General features: G+C 38.0%; 1 protein-coding gene and 1 long non-coding RNA gene across 2 annotated transcripts in view; one reads left to right on the forward strand and one right to left on the reverse strand.

The window, feature by feature from the left end:
- Positions 1-4709: 4709 nt before the first annotated feature.
- The window catches only part of LOC115435088 (uncharacterized), a 20585-nt gene continuing 2504 nt past the window's right edge, over positions 4710-22790 (reverse strand). Inside the window, exon 3 of the long non-coding RNA XR_003937647.1 lies at positions 4710-4779. This is a non-coding gene — a long non-coding RNA (uncharacterized LOC115435088). The remainder of the gene's footprint in view (positions 4780-22790) is intronic.
- LOC115435084 (hyaluronan and proteoglycan link protein 2-like) lies at positions 6498-14494 on the forward strand. Its single transcript, XM_030157274.1, has 5 exons — positions 6498-6664; positions 9791-10147; positions 12659-12775; positions 12873-13055; positions 14139-14494. Exons 1-5 carry the CDS (start codon positions 6568-6570, stop codon positions 14414-14416), a joined length of 1032 nt encoding a protein of 343 aa, XP_030013134.1. The 5' UTR covers positions 6498-6567; the 3' UTR covers positions 14417-14494.

Here is a 22790-nt window from a genome sequence, read left to right on the forward strand (position 1 = left end):
GATCACATCTGGACGCTCTGTGTCCTGCAGCAGATGAACTGGGGACACTCTAAACATGTCCCTCTGGTGGACACATGGCTGTACTACAGGTCCAACCAAAACCTCCACATAAACCTGAACTTTATAAATGAATCATTCTATAATAATTATTCATTCAACTGTTTGTGGACACTTTCAGTCACATTCTTCAACGTACAGACTTTCAAACGTTACAGTCAGTCTACAGACCAGTTTTGTGCCTCTAGTGCTTTGGTTTAGATCACAGGGGTCAAACATGAGGCCAAAGGGTCCAGACCAGGTCCAGACTGTTGGATGAATGTGTGAAATACAAAAATTAAACTAAGACATGAATAATCCTTTTAGTTCAGGTTCCACATTCAGACCAATTCAAACTCAAGTGGGTCACAACAGTCAAATATCATCATAATCATCTATAAATACTAATAATTCCAAATTTTTCTCTTTGTAAATGTAAATATTTTCATGTATTTACACTAAACAAAGTATAATTTTACAGAAAATGTGAATACCATAAACAAATATGAACAACCTGAAATATCTACATAGAAATCAGTGTAATTGTACTAATATTCTGCCTGTTATTAAATATTGTGTGTATTTGTAGATCCACTGTATCTGTACATTAAAATCAACATGTGTAAATGATAAACAGAATAGAATAGAATAGAATATATGTATAAATGATAAACTGAAACAGAATACTGTTAAAATTACACTTATATTTTTCCACTCATTTGTTCATATTATTCACATTTTTTTAAAGCATAGTTTGTAGATGTAAACATTTTCATAGTGAAATTTTACTTTTTCACTCTAAAACACAGATGAAAGTTTGGAGTTGACATTATTTCTATGTTATTGTGTTCTTATTTGACTGGTTGGACTCACTGCAGGTTAAATTCAGCTGAATGTTGAACCTGAACTAACATGAGTTGGACCGTCCAGTTTTAGAACAGCAGATCTGACATTAACCCTACGTTACAGCATCGTCAGGAGCACAGTCAGCCCTCACAGCAGAGGTCGGGGTGGGCCGACTTCAGCGCAGCAGAGTGTTTGACCCTTCATGACCCCAACACCACGACTGGAGCGGTGAGTCACTGGAGTCCAAAGTGGTCCAGAACCCCCAATCTGAGCCAATCAGACGGACTTACAGACCTTTAATATACGGAGATAGAACCAAGACAATGGAACAAACAAACTATATGACTGTGAGTTAGAATAGAATAGAATAGAATAGAATAGAATAGAACAGAATAGAATAAAGTAGAATAGAATAGAATAGAACAGAAGAGAATAAAGTAGAATAGAACAGAATAGAATAGAATAAAGTAGAACAGAACATAATAGAATAGAACAGAAAGTAGAATAGAATAGAAGAGAATAAAGTAGAATAGAACAGAACAGAATAGAACAAAGTAGAACAGAATAGAATAAAGTAGAATAGAACAGAATAGAATAGAAGAGAATAAAGTAGAATAGAATAGAATAAAGTAGAACAGAATAGAATAAAGTAGAATAGAACAGAACAGAATAAAGTAGAACAGAACAGAATAGAATAGAATAGAACAGAACAGAATAGAATAAGGCAGAATAGAAAAGAACAGAACAGAATAGAATAGAATAGAAAAAAGTAGAACAGAATTGAATAGATAGAATACAACAGAACAGAATAGAATAAAGTAGATAGATAGATAGATAGATAGATAGATAGATAGATAGATAGATAGATAGATAGATAGATAGATAGATAGATAGATAGATAGATAGATAGATAGATAGAAGGTGTTTTTGTGAATACTAATTGAAAACATGAAAGGCGTCCTTTGAAAAGCAGACAAATGAGAATGAGCCCAAACACAAACAGAAGAACCCGTTGTTGGCTGTTGTTTCCGTCAGTGTTCGGGTGTTATTGTCTCTGTGTGAAGACCTCGGCGTTCACAAAGTGTCCCTTGTGTCCTGGTCTGTCCGAGCAGAGGGACGGGCGTCCTCTGGCTCCGCCCCCTGAACAGTGGGACGGTTGAATGCACACCACAGTCCTGTTTTTTCCCTCGGCCTTCTGGGAAACACTCCAACACACAGAGGCTCGTTGTCCAGCGGCTTCAGCGGCGGCTCATCACTCTGGGTTCAGTCCAGTACAATACGGAACCGAACTACAGTCAGCACGGAACCGTCCTGTTTATGGATGGACACATGAACAACAACTGAATCAGCCTTTGACTCCATGGTCAAACACACGTCTGTTTGGACTTATGAGTTCAACACATTCACTGCATTTACTTCAGTTTTAATGCATTTGAGGGGAGTCGTCCAATAGTTTCATTTAGTATCATTTTAGTCTCAGTATGAGTCAAATCCAAGACTGATTTCAATCCAACACTCACACATAGTAACTCTGTACTGGTGCATGTTCTACAGGACGGACCAAAGCAACAGGACAAAAACCACATCAAATGACAACAAGACGACAACAATATGAAAAAGAATATGTACATGAAAATATTGACCCTTTGCACATTATGTCACGCTCTGTTTACGCCACAAACGAGCGCCATGATGGACGGCGGAAGTACCGGACTGCACACTGGACGGCAAACCGGCTAATATAGAATTTGATCTGAACGTTCTGGTTTTTGTTCATTTTTTTAACCCTGCTTTCCACGTCCAGTGTTTGCACACAACAGTTCCATCCATGGTTTCAGCTGGTTCCAGACAGCCTGGATCTGATGGACCTGATACTACAGATAGAACAGCCTCTGTTTGGGTCCACAGCATTAGCATTAGCTCCACCTAATGTTAGCTAGGTGGTAGACTGGGTTAACTCCTATGATCCACTGTGTTCCAGTGTGTGTCATCAGTTCCTTCAGTATCAGCTCTGCTGTTGGAGTGTCTGCCTTTGGACCAGCTCCACTATGTTCTATAAATACTGTTCTTGTCCTGATGCTGTTCCATATGTTCTAGTGGTGGAACTGTACATATGACTGTGTGTAGACAGTAGAACAGCAGACACTTCAACAGCAGAGTGTCATGCGTCGTCCTTTATGTTGATTTAGTTGTGGGTTTTTGTCTTTTCCTGTTTTATTTCAGTGATAGTAGTCTCCTTCCTGTTCTGTCTGCACTCTCTCAGTCTTGTCTCTGTCTTCCCTTTCCCTTCATTGTTTGCACCTGGTGTCTCTCTCGTTATTGTCCACACCTGTTTTGATCCCTGCCTCCCTTATATATTCTCCCTGCTCCCTTTGTCTCTTGTCAGTGCGTCGAATCTGTGATCTTGTGAAGAACGTCTCATGCTTAAGTATTTTTGAATCTTGCTCCTTGTTTAATCCTCTCAGGCTTTGTAGACCTTATAGAGTACGTTGTACTTCTCTTTTAGTTTATTAGAGTTTTCTCAGGTTTTTGTAGAGCATGTTGTGCTTCTCTTTTTGTTATCCTTTTTGTGCTTTTGGTTTTTGTAAAATAAATCCTTTTTTTTGACCACTGAACCTGGAGTCTCGCTGCATTTGGGTCCACACCTAGAGTCATGTTCTAACACAGAGCTAATACTGTAGGATACGGAGGACACACACTAACATTATTACACAGTGTTGGTTCATTAGAGCTGCTTTTGGTTCCAGTCTGTTTGAGTTTGGATGGCATGATGAGGAAACATGTTCAAAACATACACAGCTAGCTAGCTAACGTTAGCTGTATCTGACCTTTACCATTATGAGATCCATTCCTCTGCCGTGAGCGCAGTACAGCGACTGGGGAATCGAACCTGGGACTAAGAACTGGGATCATCCAGAGTGTAGTCTGCTTTAGATCACACCTGTGTATGGGGACACTGCATTTAGAACAGAATGGAACAGATCGTGTGCTTTAAACTCCGGTAGACTGGAGGATTTTGCCAAATCTGTAAACACATCAGGAGGCAGAAGGTATGGGTCTGTAGCTAGCCCTGCTATCGCTAGCTTCTCCAAATGGTGTTCTTTGTGCCATCCAGTAAGGTGAGTCACTTTCGAAGGACAACTCCAAAACTTTATTTTCAGTGCTGGTAGACATAATCTGTCGCTCATTCGTTTGTTGTGTCGCTTTTGCCGTCCACCACGGCGCTGAACCCCTAGTCACGTGATAACTGTGACGTCAGTGCAAAGAGTCAGTATGGATGTTTGTGACCATGCAAAACTATGTATGAGCTGGAAACGAAGTAAAAACACCCAAAATAAGAGGGAAACTGTAAAAGATGAATAACACCTCATTTAAACAAAAACACAGGACAAAAGAATGTCCTTTCTATTAAAAAGGATATAAGGCAGACATGTGAAGGGGACGCCTTAGCCCAGAGGACAGGGGGCATCAGCATCAGAACCAGAATCAGAATCCTTTATCAATACCAGGGGGAAATTATTGGGTGTTATTGTCGCTCCATTCAAGTAAAATAAGAAGTAGCAGGAAATAAATTAACAATACAACAAAAAACAGAAAAATAAATACATATACATATAAACATACTAGTGCGTTGACCCGTGTGGATCCACAGGTTCTAGATGTGGTCGTTTTTATGCTGTTGTGTATTCGTGCATGTTGTACTGCATTTGTCCAGCAGTCACCGCTACAGCGTTCTGTCCATAGCAACGTGATTGTAAGGATATTGGATTAAAAATGACTAGCTACCAAAATATTGGTCTGATCAACTTACCCAGATATTGAATGTGGAGATGGGACTGTTCCTCAACTGTAGGAACCAAACTGGACAGTTACAAATGTCTACATTTCTCAGAACTGCTCTAAATATACAAATATATATATATATATATATATATATATATATATATATATATATATATATCTATCAGGGGCATAGAATTGCATAAGGGATGTTAGGGACACGTCCCTGCCAATATCCATCCACTCCTGTGTTGTCCCTACCAATCCAACCGCTGTCTGTAGTGTTAACTCAATGAATATGGCACACAAAGGGTTAATAGTCGGTCTCTGCTAGAAGTTCCGCCTCTAACCTAATTATCACTCTCCGATTGGCTCTGCGGTTTTACTATGGTACATGTGATTGGCCGTCCCCGCTGTTACTCCATCTACTTGTAAAAGCTACAGTTACCCACTAGTGGGACAGGAAAAAAAAAAAAGTTGGACTGGACAGGAGACAGTTCGTATCTCCAGCCGCTTAGCGTAAGTTGTCAGCATGTTTGCATATGTTCTGCCTGGGTCACGTCAGCTAGACGGGTTTGAATATCAGAGGTGTCATTTACATGTACATTTGTACATGTGTCTGTTTGCATGTGTGTGTATGTGTGTCTGTGTGTGCAGGGCCGGTTCATGGCATAGGCTGATAACTGATAACAGGATCATTTATCATTAATTGTCTTAAAAATAAAGAAATGAGAGGAAAAAAAACAAAACAACCCCCCCCCCTGTAATTTCTCAGGTGAACTCTCCCAGACCGGTGCTCACTGAGCATGTGCAGAAGTGACAGAGACAGTGGAGCTGAATGACAGTCAGACAGGTGTAGAACTAAACATCCAGGTAAAGGATGGAGAGTTTATCACCATGAAAAGGCCTTCAAGGCCTGAGCTGCACAGTTTAGAAGAGAGAGAAGAGGAGGCAGAAAAGTAATCCAATTACAGAGGGATGTAAACTTTTATAATGTTAACAAACATTTGATGTTGCTAGTAACAGCTAGCTGAACTGAAATGAAGCAAAGTTGGCTAATAATGGAACTGTAGATGAATAAGAGATGAGAGATCTGCTGAGGTGTGTGGGTTACTGCTGAACTGGTTTGTACATGTTTCTGTCTGATTTATAAATGTTTCTATGTGGTTTACTGCTGGCTGCTTTGTGCATCTCCTCTCATGCTTCATGTATCTCCTCTTTGTGCCCCCCCCCATATGTATGTGTGTTTGTGTGCATGTGTGTGTTGTTTGGGGGGGGCGGGCACCAAATTCACACCTCGCCTAGGGTGCCAAAATGGCTGGAACTGACTGACTATGATTGTTTGCTTGTTTGATCAGCTCTGCATGACGTGAAATTATGATCAACTTTCAGGAGTGCTGCCTTGTCACTCACACCAATGTCAGAATCAAACCTGCTACATATATAGAAATAAATAAATAAATAAATAAATACATTTATATATATATATATATATATATATATATATATATAGATAGATAGATAGATAGATAGATAGATAGATAGATATACATATGCTGGTGCAGAGGTGAAGCAGGGACAGACGGACCAAAGCAGCACACACTAGTCCAGACAGACAGACCCATATGAGCAGAGGAGGAGCAGGAACAGACAGACGGATGGTCGGACAGATTCTACAGGGGTTTGGTGGTCGGACAAAGCCCCGTCCACATGAGGGACGGGGCAGGAGGATGATCACATGGCTCTGGACCCTCTGGTGCCTGTCGTCGTCGTCCTCACAGGTAAGAACAGAAGTGACGTCCTGTGGGTTTGACAGACGCAGACACAAACAGTCCTTGTGTCTAACACCGTCCGTCCTGTGTCTGTGGGACGGACAGCAGGAGCGGACACAGGACTCCTGCCATCATGAACTCCTCTGGGATTCTTCTGTTTATAATGAGCTGCTCCTCCTGGTCCTGGTCCTGGTCCAGGTCCTGGTCCTGGGTTATTCCTGGAACACAAGGTACAGTCTTCCAATGCCTTTGGTTTGTTTCAGCTCAGTTTACTGGACGGGTTGGATTTAATGTAGGATTAGAAATATTTGTACTTCTTTGCAGTTTAGATGTAAATACTGTCTGACTTTAGTCCAAAACACGCTGAACATATTCCAACTCAGAGGAAAGAACAACTAAGACTTTTATCTGAATAAAGAGGAGTGTCCTCAGAGGAACAGTGCAATAGTTTAGAATCTGCACAAATGAAATGGACATTATTATATATGTTATAATATTAAATTAATATATTGTATTATATTATTATAATATTGAAATTTGCTAAAATTTCCAAACTATACTATGTACAACTTTGTACAGTTTTTATTTTGTTTGGTTTTAGTGAGTTTAGAATGCATACAGATAGTTTTATTCAAACTATTATGAGGAAAGGTCTGTTTTTATGAATTAAAAAGGGTGGAATAAAAGAAAACCTGTATATGTGGTATTTCTATTTTACACATATACAACATGAACCACAAACTTTGGAGGAAACCAAAACAAAGTTGTTCGTATTCTGATTAACTTCATCTTTTATTGTTCATCATTCTTTTTAAATGGGTTTTATCCTTAGTCCAGTTTGTTGACGTTTTAGTTCAAACTAACGCTGTAATAAGCCTCTGTGCAGTTCCTCCATTTTCTAAAGTTTGTGAAACTCTTAAAGCAGCAGCATCTGCCTTTGGTCCCAGATGTTTGTCCATATGTGTCCCAGATGTTTGTCCACATGTCCCAGATGTTTGTCCACATGTGTCTCAGATTTTTGTCCTAATGTTTGTCCATAACTAATAGAACTAATATAGCTAATATAGCCAATATAACTAATATAGCTAATATAACTAATATAGTTAATATAGCTAATATAACTAACTAATGTAGCTAATATAACTAATATAACTAATGTAGCTAATATAACTAATATAGTTAATATAACTAATATAACTAATGTAGCTAATATAACTAATATAGCTAATAGAACTAATATAGCTAATATAGCTAATAGAACTAATATAGCTAATATAGCTAATAGAACTAATACAGCTAATATAGCTAATATAACTAATATAGCTAATATAACTAATATAGCTAATATAACTGATATAGTTAATATAGCTAATATAACTAATATAGCTAATATAACTAATATAACTAATGTAGCTAATATAGCTAATAGAACTAATATAGCTAATATAGGTAGTATAACTAATATCGCTAATATAGCTAATATAGCTAATATAGCTAATAGAACTAATACAGCTAATATAGCTAATATAACTAATATAGCTAATGTAACTAATATAGCTAATAGAACTAATATAAATAATATAACTAATACAGCTTTTATTTATTTTATTTGTGTGTTAGATCACTTAATTAATTAGTTGTAATCGGCAGAGGTCGCGTTAACCAAAAATATTCCGTCATTGACGGAATTTTTTTAAAGTGACAGAAAATTCTGAAGGCCGTCCTTCATTTTGACAGATTAAAATACTGAGGGTAATCTACCAAAGAAAGTTTTCACACAACACTGTGAACAGAACCTGTTCACAGGATCGTTGGTCTGTCTGTCTGTGAACAAGTCATCAAACAGTCCATAACAGCCTCCTACCTGCATAGAACCAACAGCACCTGCATAGAACCAACAGCACCTGCATAGAACCAACAGCACCTGTATAGAACCAACAGCACCTGCATAGAACCAACAGCACCTGCATAGAACCAACAGCACCTGTATAGAACCAACAGCACCTGCATAGAACCAACAGCACCTGCATAGAACCAACAGCACCTGTATAGAACCAACAGCACCACGGTTCACAACTACACTGAATACAACAGCAGTACTGCAGTCACATGACTCACCGCTGGTTCACCTGTAGTAGACCCCCTGTCCAGTTAGTCCACCTGTAGTAGACCCTGTCCAGTTAGTCCACCTGTAGTAGACCCCCTGTCCAGTTAGTCCACCTGTAGTAGACCCCCTGTCCAGTTAGTCCACCTGTAGTAGACCCCCGTCCAGTTAGTCCACCTGTAGTAGACCCCTGTCCAGTTAGTCCACCTGTAGTAGACCCTGTCCAGTTAGTCCTGTCCAGTTAGTCCACCTGTAGTAGACCCCCTGTCCAGTTAGTCCACCTGTAGTAGACCCTGTCCAGTTAGTCCACCTGTAGTAGACCCCCTGTCCAGTTAGTCCACCTGTAGTAGACCCCCTGTCCAGTTAGTCCACCTGTAGTAGACCCCCTGTCCAGTTAGTCCACCTGTAGTAGACCCCCTGTCCAGTTAGTCCACCTGTAGTAGACCCCCTGTCCAGTTAGTCCACCTGTAGTAGACCCTGTCCAGTTAGTCCACCTGTAGTAGACCCTGTCCAGTTAGTCCACCTGTAGTAGACCCCCTGTCCAGTTGGTGTCAGTGTGCATATTAATGAGTCAGTGTCCAGTCTTGTGTCGTTGTTTCGCTGACTTTAGCCAAAATCAGATGCTACTTTGCTAGCACAAACTGCGCAGACAGCTGAGTCTCCTTAGTTATTTTAAAGCCCAGTAAATGTGATGGCATTGATAAACAAAAAAGAGGGACTGATGCGGTGAAGGATGAAGGACAAGCAAGGAATCCTCCAGTTCTTCTTTCATTTGGTGTGTTCTATGTACGCATGTTCTACCTTTCATGTGTTATTTGATGGCATGTCCATTTGTTTTCAGATCTGTGGTTCATATAACCTGAACCCTAACCCTCAGTGCATGGGATTTGACACCGTGTGAACAAACACAAGTAAAGCTTATAATGTCTACAGATAACACACCAGTTAAAAGTGGCGTATATAATTATGCGAGTCATGATATCACGTTGGCTTATCAGCCAGCAGCAACTACAGCTGCTGCATCATTGAGATGTTTTTGAACATTAAATATTACTAAATATATCTCATTATCAGTAAAAAATAAAAAAAAAATTGAAATGACGGACAATAATATGTTATGAGGGAATTTTTACGACCCTGTCCGTCAAAATGACGGACAATAAAAATGTCTAGCACAACCTCTGGTAATCGGGGTGTGAAGGGCTCCAGGAAAACATGGGGCACCCCACCTTTAACCTGTGTTTACTTGCAGAACCCACAGAGCTCAAGTATCTGATTGAACCCCCCGTGTACGCTGAGGTCAGCGGTCGAAGAGGGGAGAACGTCACCCTGCCGTGCATGTTGAGAACCAAACCTCACCATTACAAAGTCAAATGGACCAAGCTGGAGCCGGAACGAACCGGCCCAGAGAACATAGTCCTGATATCAAACAGCCGTGCCTTTAAGACCTATGGCCTTCTGGGACCACGCGCCTCCCTCCGTAAAGCTCACGCCATGGACGCCTCCCTGCAGCTCAGCCATCTGGAGCTGGGAGACGGCGGGGGGTATCGCTGTCAGCTGGTCAACGGCATCGAGGACGAGAGCGTGGACGTCACTTTAACCATTGAAGGTAACGATCGCCAAAAACAGCTCCAGTAGGCTGAACATGAGCTGGAATAAAAACATGAGAGGACGAGGGTTTGTCTGTGTGTGGGAACAGAGGGTTTCATGGACCAGACTTCCACACCACTAACCTCCTCCAGGACGGAGCTGTGGTGGGGTCATGGAGGGATGGGAATTGAGAACCGCTTCTGTTTAAGAACCGGTTCCCAGTAGCTCAGTTCCTTGGAATCGTTTCCCTGCTTAACGAGTCTGCTTATGAATTCCACCTTCGTTGCACATGCGTGATGACATCACACGTACGCTGCATCGCTTCTGTTTAGAATGTAGCCAACATGGCGTCGAGGCAGAAACGCTCCACAGTATGTTTATATTTCAGGTGTACAGATGACACCAGGTCCACTAGGAATACTGGGAACACTGGGAATACTGTCAAAGCTTCTATTTGTTCAAAGGGGGAAATCCCTCCAATATGTGAAAACATTTGTCCACAGCATGAAATTCATTTACAGGAATGTCAGATCTTTTGCAGGGTTTACACTATGTGGTATCAGCTCAACTCGCCTCAACTCGGCTCGACTCGGCCTTTTTGCGTTTCCATTACGAGAAAGGACCTGGAATCTGGTACCTGGTACTAGTTTTTTGGTCTCACCTCCGCCGAGGTTCCAGGACTGGGGACCAGATCCTAAAAGGTGACGTGTGAACACTGCAGACCACTGATTGGTCAGAGTCATCTCTGTGACCCGCCGTTTTACAAAAAACAGATGCAGAAGTTGACAGTAAATATGTCGGTAGGTTAATCCACATGATGACAGCCTGTAAAACTACACCACGGTTTGTCGAGGAGGTTCAGACGTAAAAATTCAGCGTGAGCTTGACAAGACAACACACAACGAGTGAGTTTATCAACGACTGTCTGAGCAGATGACACAGAAGTAACAAACTGCATCGCTATGACTAGGGATGTAACGATTACCTGTAAAATGATAAACCGCGGTAAAATTGCAGACATTTAGTATTGCCATTTAAATTCTAATTATCATGATAACTGTGTTTGATTACCGCACTTTTAGGGGGAAAAACCCTATGTAAAGATCTGTTTTTATGTCAAATATTTGAGTATAGTTTTAATTTATTACAATTTTAATTTTCTGTGCCTAATATTTGGAACCAATATTCACTTTTAAAGTCTTTGAAAAGGTTTGTTAAGCATCTTTGTGTTATTTATGCAATAAATTATTTACATTTTTCAAATGGGATTTTATATTTTTTTTGTGTTTTTTGTCCTTTTATATTTTTATAGTAGGTTAAAGTGAAACTAAAAAACTAAGCATTTACACAAAAAAAGAAAACAAATAAAAACTAGCAAACCTGCTGTAAAAGTGAATTAAAACTAACTGAATTAGAGGGAAAAAACATCAGAACTAAGTAAAACTAAACTATAATGAAAAATCCAAAAGTATAATAACCCTAACCCTAACCTGGACCCACAGGTAGTCCTAGTGCATGTGCATGTTTCATTGCATGTTTCGTCCTCTCGTAGGCTGCTTTAATGTGAGTCTCTACACCAGGGGTCTCAAACATGCGTCCTGGGGGCCAAATGCATCGCACCAAAGGTTCCAATCCGGCCCCTGGGATGAATTTGCAAAGTGCAAAAATTTCACCGTCAAGGCTGTGGAACTCATTTTAGTTCAGGTTCAATATGATCTCAAGTAAAATAATAATAACCTGCAAAAAATAATGACTCCATATTTTCTTCTTGGTTTGATGTGGAAAAAAAAAAAAATTACATTACGCCTATTAATAATACAAACTTCAAATTTTTGTCTTCTGTCGTCTATCTGCAAAAAATAACCTTAAATTATGAAATATTTACATTTACAAACTATCCTGAAACAATAAAATGTGAATAACCTGAACAAATATGAACAACCTGAAATGTCCAAAGAAAATTCAGTCCAGTTTGAACTCTTTTCTTCCTGTTCCTCAGTGTTTAGTGTCTTTGTAGATCTGATCCAAAATGCACATGGACTAATGAGAAGTGGAGGAAGAATATTGGTAAAATTGCACTGATTTTTCTTCAGAAATTTCAGTTTTTTTCAGGTTATTCACATCTTTTTTGTTTGGATAGTTTATAAAAGTAAGTATTTTCATAATTTATTTGTTTTTTTTTGCAGTAAAACAAAGAAAAATTTGCAGTTGTCATTATTTCTAGGTTATTCTGTTCTTATTTTACTGGTCCTGTCCACTGGAGATCAAATCAGGCTGAATGTGGAACCTGAACGAACATGAGTTTGAGAGCCCTGCTCTACTGTCTCTAACCCTAACCCTCTGAAGGTGTTCCACAGGGTCTGGACCTCACACACTTCAGATCTTCACAGCCATGACCCAACCTCTGGGCTGTAGGACTTGAATCTCAGTGTTTTACACGACGGACTGCTGTGATTTGTGGAAACACGAGGTTTGGTAAAACTATTATGTGTTGAAATCTAAACCCTGACCAGGTTTTTTCTGCTTCTAGGAGTCGTGTTCCCGTACCAGAGTAAAAATGGACGCTACAGATTTACTTTCCATGAGGCTAAACAAGCTTGTGCTGAACAGGATGGAACTTTAGCCTCATACAATCAGCTGTACAGAGGTAGTCCAACAAATATACATTATATGTATTATGACAAATATTGACCATAAATGATGCCCATGTGTGTGGATGAGTTGACTGAAGGCTGTGTTCGCAGCCTGGACCGAGGGTCTGGACTGGTGTAACGCAGGTTGGCTCCGGGATGGAACCGTTCACTACCCCATTATTCAACTGCGACCTGCCTGTGGGGGGGCGCTGCTCCCTGGGATCCGCAGTTACGGACCAAAAGACAAAAACCACGACCGCTTTGATGCTTTCTGCTTCACCTCACTGGCATCTGGTAAGTTTTGGTCTTGTGTGTGTGTGTGTGTGTGTGTGTGTGTGTGTGTGGGGGGGGGGGTTATCGTGTTACAGTGGGGTTCCAGTCCAGGTTAACCTTAACCCTGCTTCTAATAACCCTAACTCTAACCTTAACCAAGGTTATTGGGGCGGCTGTGGCTCATGTGGTAGGGCAGGTCATCCAATAACTGAAGGGTTGGTGGTTCGAATCCTGCTCTATCCTAGTCAGTCCGTTGTGTCCTTGGGCAAGACACTTCACCCTCCCTGCCTCCAGTGCCTCCCACACTGGTGTGTGAATGTTTGGTGGTGGTCGGAGGGGCCGTAGGCTGTGGCTACAGATGTAGTTTACCACCACCAGAGGGAGAATGTGAGAGCGAATGAGTAATGGGTCAATAATGTAAAGCGCTTTGGGTGTCTAGAAAAGCGCTGTATAAATCCAATCCATTATTATCGTTAACGAAAACTAACAAAATGATGACAACTAGAACTGAAAAAACATTTTTGTTAACTGAAATAAATAAAAATTTTAATTAAAAGAAAAAAACAATAACTAAGTAAAAGTGTATTGTGTGTTTATAAAACTAACTAAAACGTATAAAAATGATGGAAAAAATTCCCTTCGTTTTCGTCTTTGTCAGTGTCGGATTGATTTGAAATCAATTTATGTCGTTCTAGCAATTTTAGCTAGCGGCACCATACGACACTTTTTGGTCCGTCACTTGTGTTCACTTGTGGTTTCCAGTCGTCTTCTGGTCCCCACTCTACCTGGAAACATGGAGACGAAAGTTGGGAGAAAGCAGCAGAGTCCTGTCTGGGATTTACTTGAATACGACGACAGAGAAGAAGAGAAAAGAGACGACTGAACTAAAATTAATACTAAGACTAAACTAAAACTAAGCATTTAGAAAATAACGAAAACTAATAAAAACTATCAAACCTGCTCTAAAAACGAATTAAAACTAACTGGATTAGAGAAAAAAAATCAAAACTAAATAAAACTAAACTATAATGAAAAATCCAGAACTATTCGACCCTTGGTCCTGGTACATGTGCGTGTTTCCTTGCATGTTTCGTCCTCTCGTAGGCTCCATCTTCTTCGTCTCAGGCTCGTTCTCCTTCGTCCAAGCCCAACGTGCCTGTGAACAGCAGGGCGCTGACCTGGCCTTAGTCGGACAGCTGTACTCCGCCTGGCGTTTCCACAGCTATGACCAGTGCGACGGGGGCTGGCTGAAAGACGGGAGTGTCCGCTTTCCCATCAGCCACCCCAGGGAACGCTGTGGGGGGGTCCCTGAGGCGGGGGTGCGCTCATTTGGATTCCCTGACCAGAAGACACATGTGTATGGAGCGTACTGTTATAGGTAGAGATGTCTACACACATTTTACACATGTATGTCACATGTATGTCAGCATCATGACTGTGTCTACATGCACAGCATGTTCTAACCCTAAACCAGGGCTCTCAAACATGCGGCCCGGGGGCCAAATGAGTCCCGCCAAAGGTTCCAATCCGGCCCGTGGGATGTTTTTGCAAAGTGCAAAAATTCCACAGTCTTGAACTGAATTAAGCAAAAAAACAAACAAAAAGAAATTCAATTAAGTAAAAAAATCTTGAATTAAGCCAAAAAATTATTAAATTTAACAAAAAAATCTTGATTTAACAACTTCAAATTGTTGTCTTTGTTTTAGTGCAAAAAATAACATTAAAGTCTGAAAATATTTACGTTTATAAACTCTCCTGTAACAATAAAATGTGAATAACCTGAACAAATCTGAACAACCTGAAATGTCTAAAGCAGTGGTTCTTAACCTTGTTGGAGGTACTGAACCCCACCAGTTTCATATGCGCGTTCACCGAACCCTTCTTTATTAAAAAATATATGATTTTTTTCAAATTCAAGACACAGGCATATGTTTTACTGGTGCACAAAATGAACCGTGCATTAACATCACTGTGCTCAAAGAACAAAACCAATACAGTGCATGAACTTACAACAAATGACATACCTTTTCACAAAGACATGACCTTTTTTAATACTACCACACTGAAATGGTTTTAATTTTTAACCTTATGTATCCCAATAATGAACTTATTGTATTTATGCTATTTATCATTTTTAACATTTTAACACACACCCATCACCTAATTTCCATCAGGCTACAATAATAATGAATATTTACTGCAAATCAGTGTGACTTCTGCTGTTGTGTATATGTATGTGTAGGCCGTCAGGTCAGCCCGGTTTTCGTTTCATCTCGCTCCGAACTTTCCGAACCACGCAATTTTGACATAAAAAAAGATAATTACATGTAATGTATTAAAAAAAAGTTCTCGTTACTCCTTCAGTATTTTTGTGATCGTTGTTTTATTACGGCACTAGCTCAGCTTTAGCGTAATACGATTTCTCCATCCGCGACGGTGCGTCACTTGTCACATGATTGTAACTGACCAGTGCGATGACCGAAAAATGTAAACAAACGCTACACATGGCTGCCTCCGTGGTTAACAGGAAGTAGCAAAAGTCATAACAACGATGTGGAAAATACTCAAATAATTCATCGTCAGACGAGTGGAAGAGATTATAAACACTTCCGGATGTGTTGTAGTGCTATAAGCAACAACAATACACCACAAATATTGGATGTCAATCAGAGAAAGAGTCTCCGAAGCCGTTTGTTTACATACACGGACCTAGCCCGACACACACACACCTGACTAATGAGTCCAGTGTGTGTCTTGACCTCCGCCGAACCCCTGAGACTGACTCACCGAACCCCTAGGGTTCGATCGAACCCAGGTTAAGAACCACTGTTCTAAAGAAAATTCAGCTGAATTTGAACTCTTTTCTTCCTGTTCCTCAGTGTTTAGTGTCTTTGTAGATCTGATCCATAATGCACATGGACTAATGAGAAGTTGAGGCAGAATATTGTTAAAATTGCACTGATTTTTCTTAACAAATTTCAGTTTTTTCAGGTTATTCACATCCTTTTTGTTTGGATAGTTTATAAAAGTAAGTATTTTCATAATTTAATGGGGTTTTTGCACTAAAACAGCAGAGATAGGTAGAGTAGCCAAGAATTATACTCAAGTAAAAGTACCGTTACTTTAGAAAAATATTACTCAAATACAAGTAAAAAGAAGTCATTCAAATAATTCCTCAAGTTAAAGTAAAAAATTACTTAATGAAGTAACATTATATTTATTGTTCTTTTAAATTCAACAATTAATAAATGAAATGTTAAAATAAAATATAGAAAATATCTATGGGAACATTACAGCTAGTTACAAATATACCTGGTAATAATCATTGTTGGTTCCATCACATTAATATCTAGTCTGCTTTTATGGAGGCAGATACTGTGCATGGTTTTCTGTTTACTTTTACCAGTTAGCCTAGATATCTTTGAACATATTTTCTTTTAACTTCTTTAACTCATGTGAATCGTGAGTTTTTGGCAGAAGTCTTTCTAACAAAACAAAACAAAACAAAACAAATGGTTCGTGCTTTAACAAATGACCAAAAATAAAAGTAAGGAGCGGAATGTACGTCAGTGTAATAGAGTAGAAGTAGCGTTTCTTCATCTTAAATATACTTGAGTAAAAGTAAAAAGTATGTTGTATTAAAAGTACGCTTAAAAGTACAATTTATGTAAAAAGTTACTTAAGTAAATGTAACAGAGTAAATGTAATGCGTTACTACACACCTCTGTAAAACAGAGACAAATATTTGGAGTTGTCATTATTTCTAGGTTATTCTGTTCTTATTTTACTGGAGATCAAATCAGGCTGAATGTGGAACCTGAAAGAACATGAGTTTGAGAGCCCTGCCCTAAACCCTAAACCCTAAACCCTAAACCCTAAACCCTAAACCCTAAACCCTAACACTCTAACCCTAAACCAAGGGTGTCAAACTCATTTTCTTTCAGGTTCCACATTCAGCCCAATTTAATCTGAAGTGGTCTGGACCAGTAAAATAATAACATGATAACCAATAAATAATGACAACTCCAAAGTGTTTTAGTGCAAAAAATGACATTAAATTATGCCAATATTTACAAACTATCCAAACAAAAAGGATGTGAATAACCTGAAAAATGAAATTTGTAAAGAAATATAAGTACAATTTTATCAGTATTATGCCTCGACTTATCATTTATACATGTGCATTTACAGATCACATCTACAAAGGCACAAAACATTTAGTAACAGGCAAAATATTGTTAAAACTGCACTTAATTTTCTTTAGACATTTCAGGTTGTTCATATTTGTTCAGGTTATTCACATTTTATTGTTAAAGGATAGTTTGTTAACATACACATTTTCATAATTTTGTTTTTTGCACTAAATCAAAGAGAAAAAATTGGTGTTGTCATTATTTATAGGTTATTAGGATATTATTTTTGAGTTCGATGCTTGCACTTTGCAAAGTCATCCCAGGGGCCAGATTGAAACCTTTGGTGGGCCGGTTTTGGCCCCCGGACCATATGTTTGACACCTGTGCTCTAAACCAGGGCTGTCAAACTCATTTCAGTTCAGTTCCACATTCAGCTAAATTAGATCTGCAGTGGGCCCAACCAGGAAAATAATAACAGAATAACATATAAATAATGTCAACTCCAAACTTTTCTCTGTTTTAGAGCGGAAAAAAGTAAATTTACATTTTGAACAGGTTCACATCTGCAAACTATTCTTTCAAACAATGTGAATAACATGAACAAACTGAAAAAATAAGTGTAATTTTAACAACATTCTGTCTCAGTTATCATTTCCACATGTACATTAGAACTTGCAGATCACAGTGGATCTACAAACACACAAAACATTTAGTAACAGACAGAATATTGGTAAAATTCCACTTGCTTCTCTTAAGACATTTCAGGTTCTTAACATTTTTTGTGAAATTATACATTGTTTTAGTGTAAATACATGAAAATATTTACATTTACAAAGAGAAACATTTAAAGTTTTCACTATTTCTATATTATTAGGATAAAATTTGACTGGTCCTGCCCACTTTAGATGAAATTGGTCTGAATGTGGAACCTGAACTAAAAGGATTGTTAATATTTTAGTGTAATTTTTGCATTTCACAAATTCCTCCAAAGGACCGGACTGGACCCTTTGGCGGGCCAGATTTTGGCCCCCGGGCCACATGTTTGACACCTGTGCCCTAAACCTTTGTGTCCTTCCTTACTCTGAAAAAGAAAAAAAATACTAATAAGTTGTTTCTATGAAAATGAATGAATGACTGAATGTACAGATAATGAATATTCCAGTACCAAAGGTGAACTCACACCATCCCACTACAGCAGCTACTACTAATATCAGTGACCAAAACCCTTTGGTTTAACGGGCAGATGGTTTTCATTCTAAACATAAATGTGGATTTGATTTTATCAGAGGATCTTTGTCTGTGTCAAAAACCTGCAATATAACAATCAGATTAGATGGACTTTTGAAATTGCAGCTGTGTACATGTCCACAACATCCTCACCTCACTCTAACACAGGGCTCTCAAACTCATGTTCTGTCAGGTTCCACATTCTGCCCCATTTGATCTGCAGTGGGCCGGACCAGTAAAATAATAACAGAATAACCTAGAAATAACGACAACTGACAATTTTTGTTTTTGTTTTAGTGCAAAAAATAAATAAATAAATAATGAAAATACTTACTTTTATAAACTATCCAAACAAAAAAGATGTGGATAACCTGAAAAAACTGAAATTTCTTAATAAAAAAAAGTGCAATTTTAACAATATTTTGCCCCAATTCATCATTAGTCCATGTGCATTCTGGATCAGATCTACAAAGACACTAAACACTGAGGAACAGGAAGGAAAGAGTTCAAACTGGGCTGAATTTTCTTTAGACATTTCAGGTTGTTCATATTTGTTCAGATTATTCACATTTTACTGGTACAGGATAGTTTGTAAATGTAAATATTTTCATAATTTAATGTTATTTTTTGCACTAAAACAAAGACACAGATTTAAAGAGTGTGTTATTTATAGGCCCAATGTCAAAATAATAGCCTAATAACCTATAAATAATGACAACTCCAAATTTTTGTCTTTGTTTTAGTGCAAAAAAAACAAAAAAAACAATGAAATTATGAAAATGTTTACTTTTATAAACTATCCAAACAAACAAAACCCTGAAAAAAACTGAAATTTAAATAAAAGAAATGTAAGAAAATCTAGTGCAATTTTAACAATATTCTGCCTCAACTTATAATTTCTCCATGTGCATTCTGGATCAGATCTACAAAGACACTAAACACTGAGGAACAGGAAGAAAAGAGTTCAAACTGGACTGAATTTAATACAGACATTTCAGGTTGTTCATATTTGTTCAGGTTATTCACATTTTATTGTTACAGGATAGTTTGTGAATGTAAATATTTTCAGAATTTAATGTTATTTTTTGCACTAAAACAAAGACAAAAATTTGAAGTTGTTAATTCAAGATGTTTTGCTAATTTAATTTAAGATTTTTTTTACTTAATTTAAGATTTTTTAAATTATTATTATTATTACAAGGTTTTTTCCGTAATTCAAGCATTTTTTTTTTTGTTTTTTTGCTTAATTCAATTCAAGACTATGGAATTTTTGCACTTGGCACAAACATCCCAGGGGCTGGATTGGAACCTTTGGCGGCCTGCATTTGGCCCCCGGGCCGCATGTTGGAGAGCCCTGCTCTAACCCTAACCTCACCAAAGGTCTAAATCAGAATATGAAAAGGACATGAGACTGGTCCTGTTCAGAACGGTGGTAGAATGGGGTTCATGCAAACAGAGTCAGTGTGACCAAATGGTGCAGCTTTTCAGAATGTGCAGATTAACAACAGAAATGTCCCAGAAAAATAACCACGAAAACCTCAGAGCTCAGCGTCAGGGTCACAGTCTGTCACAGTTAGGGATGGGAACCTAGAACCGGTTCTTCTTCAGAACCGGATCCCAATAGCTTGATTCCTTGGAATCGTTTGCCTGCCTGTTTAACGATTCTGCTTCTTGATTCCACCTTTGTTGCGCGTGCGATGACTTCATGCGTATGCTGCATTGTTTTGGTCAGAAGGTAGCCAACATGGGGTTAAGGCAGAAAAGACAGAGGAAAATATTATAATAAGTGATAAATCACTTTAGAAAGGTCAAAAATAGAGAACATTTCATGTGGGAACTGCCGTAAAAGTAGTGCTGAGTCTTTATGGATTCAAATACTGTTGTTTAAAAAATCATGTTGGTTGTAAATCCTGTGTTTAAGATTTGTTTTCTGTCTTTTTTTTTAATAGCTTGATGTAAATAAACAGACAAACAACACATAACTGACAATGTGTCTGAAGTCTTCTGTGATGGATCAGTGTAGAAACAGAGCTCATCCATGAAACCAGGGCCGTCAAACTCATGTTAGTTCAGTTCCACATTCAGCTGAATTAGATCTGCAGTGGGCCCAACCAGGAAAATAATACCATAACAATATATAAATAATGTCAACTCCGAACTTTTCTGTTTTAGAGCAAAAAAAGTAGATTTGCATTATGAACAGGTTTACATCTACAAACTCTCCTTTCAAACAATGTGAATAACACGAACAAACTGAAAAAATCAGTGTAATTTTAACACTGTTCTGTCTCAGTTTATCATTTCCACATGTACATTATCATTTACAGATCACAGTGGATCTACAAACACACAAAACATTTAGTAATAGGTAGAATATTATTAAAATTGCTCTTATTTCTCTTTAGACATTTCAGGTTGTTCATATTTGTTCAAGTAATTCAATTTTTTTTGCAAAATTATGCTTTGTTGTAGTACACAGGTGTCAAACATGCGGCCCGGGGGCCAAATCCGGCCCGCCAAAGGGTCCATTCCGACCCGTGGGATGAAAGTGCAAAAATGAACCTGAACAGTCCAGGTTGTCCAGATCCTTTTGGTTCAGGTTCCACATACAGACCAATGTGATCTACAGTAAAACTAACAACACAACAACCCAGAAATAATGACAACGATAAATTTTCTTTGTGAAAAATTATGTGGAAAAACTTTAGGTGAAAAAAATAAGATTACACTGTGAAAATATTTACATTTACAAAACTATTCTTTCACAATAAAATGCAAATAAATACATAAATGAAAACAAAGATGAACAACCCCAAATGTGCAATTTGAACAATATTCTGACTGTTACTAAATGTTTGGTGCATTTATGGATCCACTGTGATCTGGAGTTGTGTTCATAATAAGAGATGAAATATTGTAGAAATTGTTCAAATTTTAGTTCCAAACTCCGAAATTTGAACAATATTCTGCCTGTTACCAAATGTTTATGGAACATTGTGTGTAAATGTACATGTATAAATAATAAATCGAGGCAGAATATTGTTAAAATTGCACTAATTTTTCAAATGACATTTCTGTTTTTTCAGGTTTTTCACATCTTTTTGTAAAATGAAATATTTTCATAATTTAAAGGGTTTTTTTTGTACTAAAACAAAAAGAAAAACTTGGATTTGTCATGATTTCTAGGTTATTAAGTCATTATTTTACTGGTCTGGCTCGCTTGAGATCAAATTGGGCTGAATATGAAACTGAACTAAAATGAGTTTGACAGCCCTGTTTTAGTGTAATTACATGAAAATATTTACATTTATAAAGAGAAAAATTTAAAGTTGTCATTATTTCTATATTATTATGATCATATTTGACTGAATCCTGCCCACTTTAGATTGAATTGGTCTGAATGTGGAACCAGAACTAAAAGGACTGTTAATATCTTAGTGTAATTTTTGGATTTCACAAATTCATCCCAGGGGCCGGATTCGCCCCCGGGCCACATGTTTGACACCTGTGCATTAAATGAACCTGTGAGTATGATGCCTTCACTGACCCACGTCAACATGAGAAGAGCCCAGTTATCGTCAGTCACTGATGGAATCGACAGTATTCACACAAAAGCACAACACAATAAGAACCATTAACGTCCAACACAGACATATCTGTTTCAGTTTAGTGATCATATTTGTTCACTTAACCCTTTCATGCATAGTGGTCAGTACAGTGGACAGACATTCTCCAGCTGTTCTCTTGTATATTCATTGGTTTAGTTGTTTTAATTCCATGTCCTCCTGAGACCCAGCAGTGCATTTTTGTCCTCTGTAGGGACTAAAGTTTGACAGTTTTAATAAAAAAAAAATTTAAAAAAATGCTGTTCGTTGCAAAGACATTCCATTAAAAAATAAATGAATGAAAATAATTTTAAAAATGTATCTGAAAAAACTGTTGCATTATGTAGTTTCCAATCAAGATGACTGTTTAATGTAAAAAAGCTAAAGATTTTCACTTTACTGGATCTTAAGAGGAAATCTACCAACACAATGGACGCTCATGCACCATCTACACTGACAGTCAGACCATGACTGTAACTTTGCTGTTCTTGATAAACCTGATCTGCACTAACATGTTTGAATGTAAATCAACTCCTAATTCTCTCAAACAAAAAGTTTTGGGTTTTTTTTGCGTATTATCTCTATTACTAGTATTAGACTATGACAAAATGTGAGAAAACATCAGATTAGCAGCATTAAAAATGTTTTTATTTCATAGTTTTCTCACAGTTTATCACTTTATGATGATGGGTTTTAAATATGTGTGTCTTCGCTTCAAAAATTTAACTCATGCTGTCCAGCTGAGTGGACATTTTTGTAACTCCATGAAAAATATGTTCATAAAAAAATTC

The sequence above is a fragment of the Sphaeramia orbicularis genome, chromosome 16, assembly GCF_902148855.1.
Source record: "Sphaeramia orbicularis chromosome 16, fSphaOr1.1, whole genome shotgun sequence".
NCBI lineage: Eukaryota > Metazoa > Chordata > Actinopteri > Kurtiformes > Apogonidae > Sphaeramia > Sphaeramia orbicularis.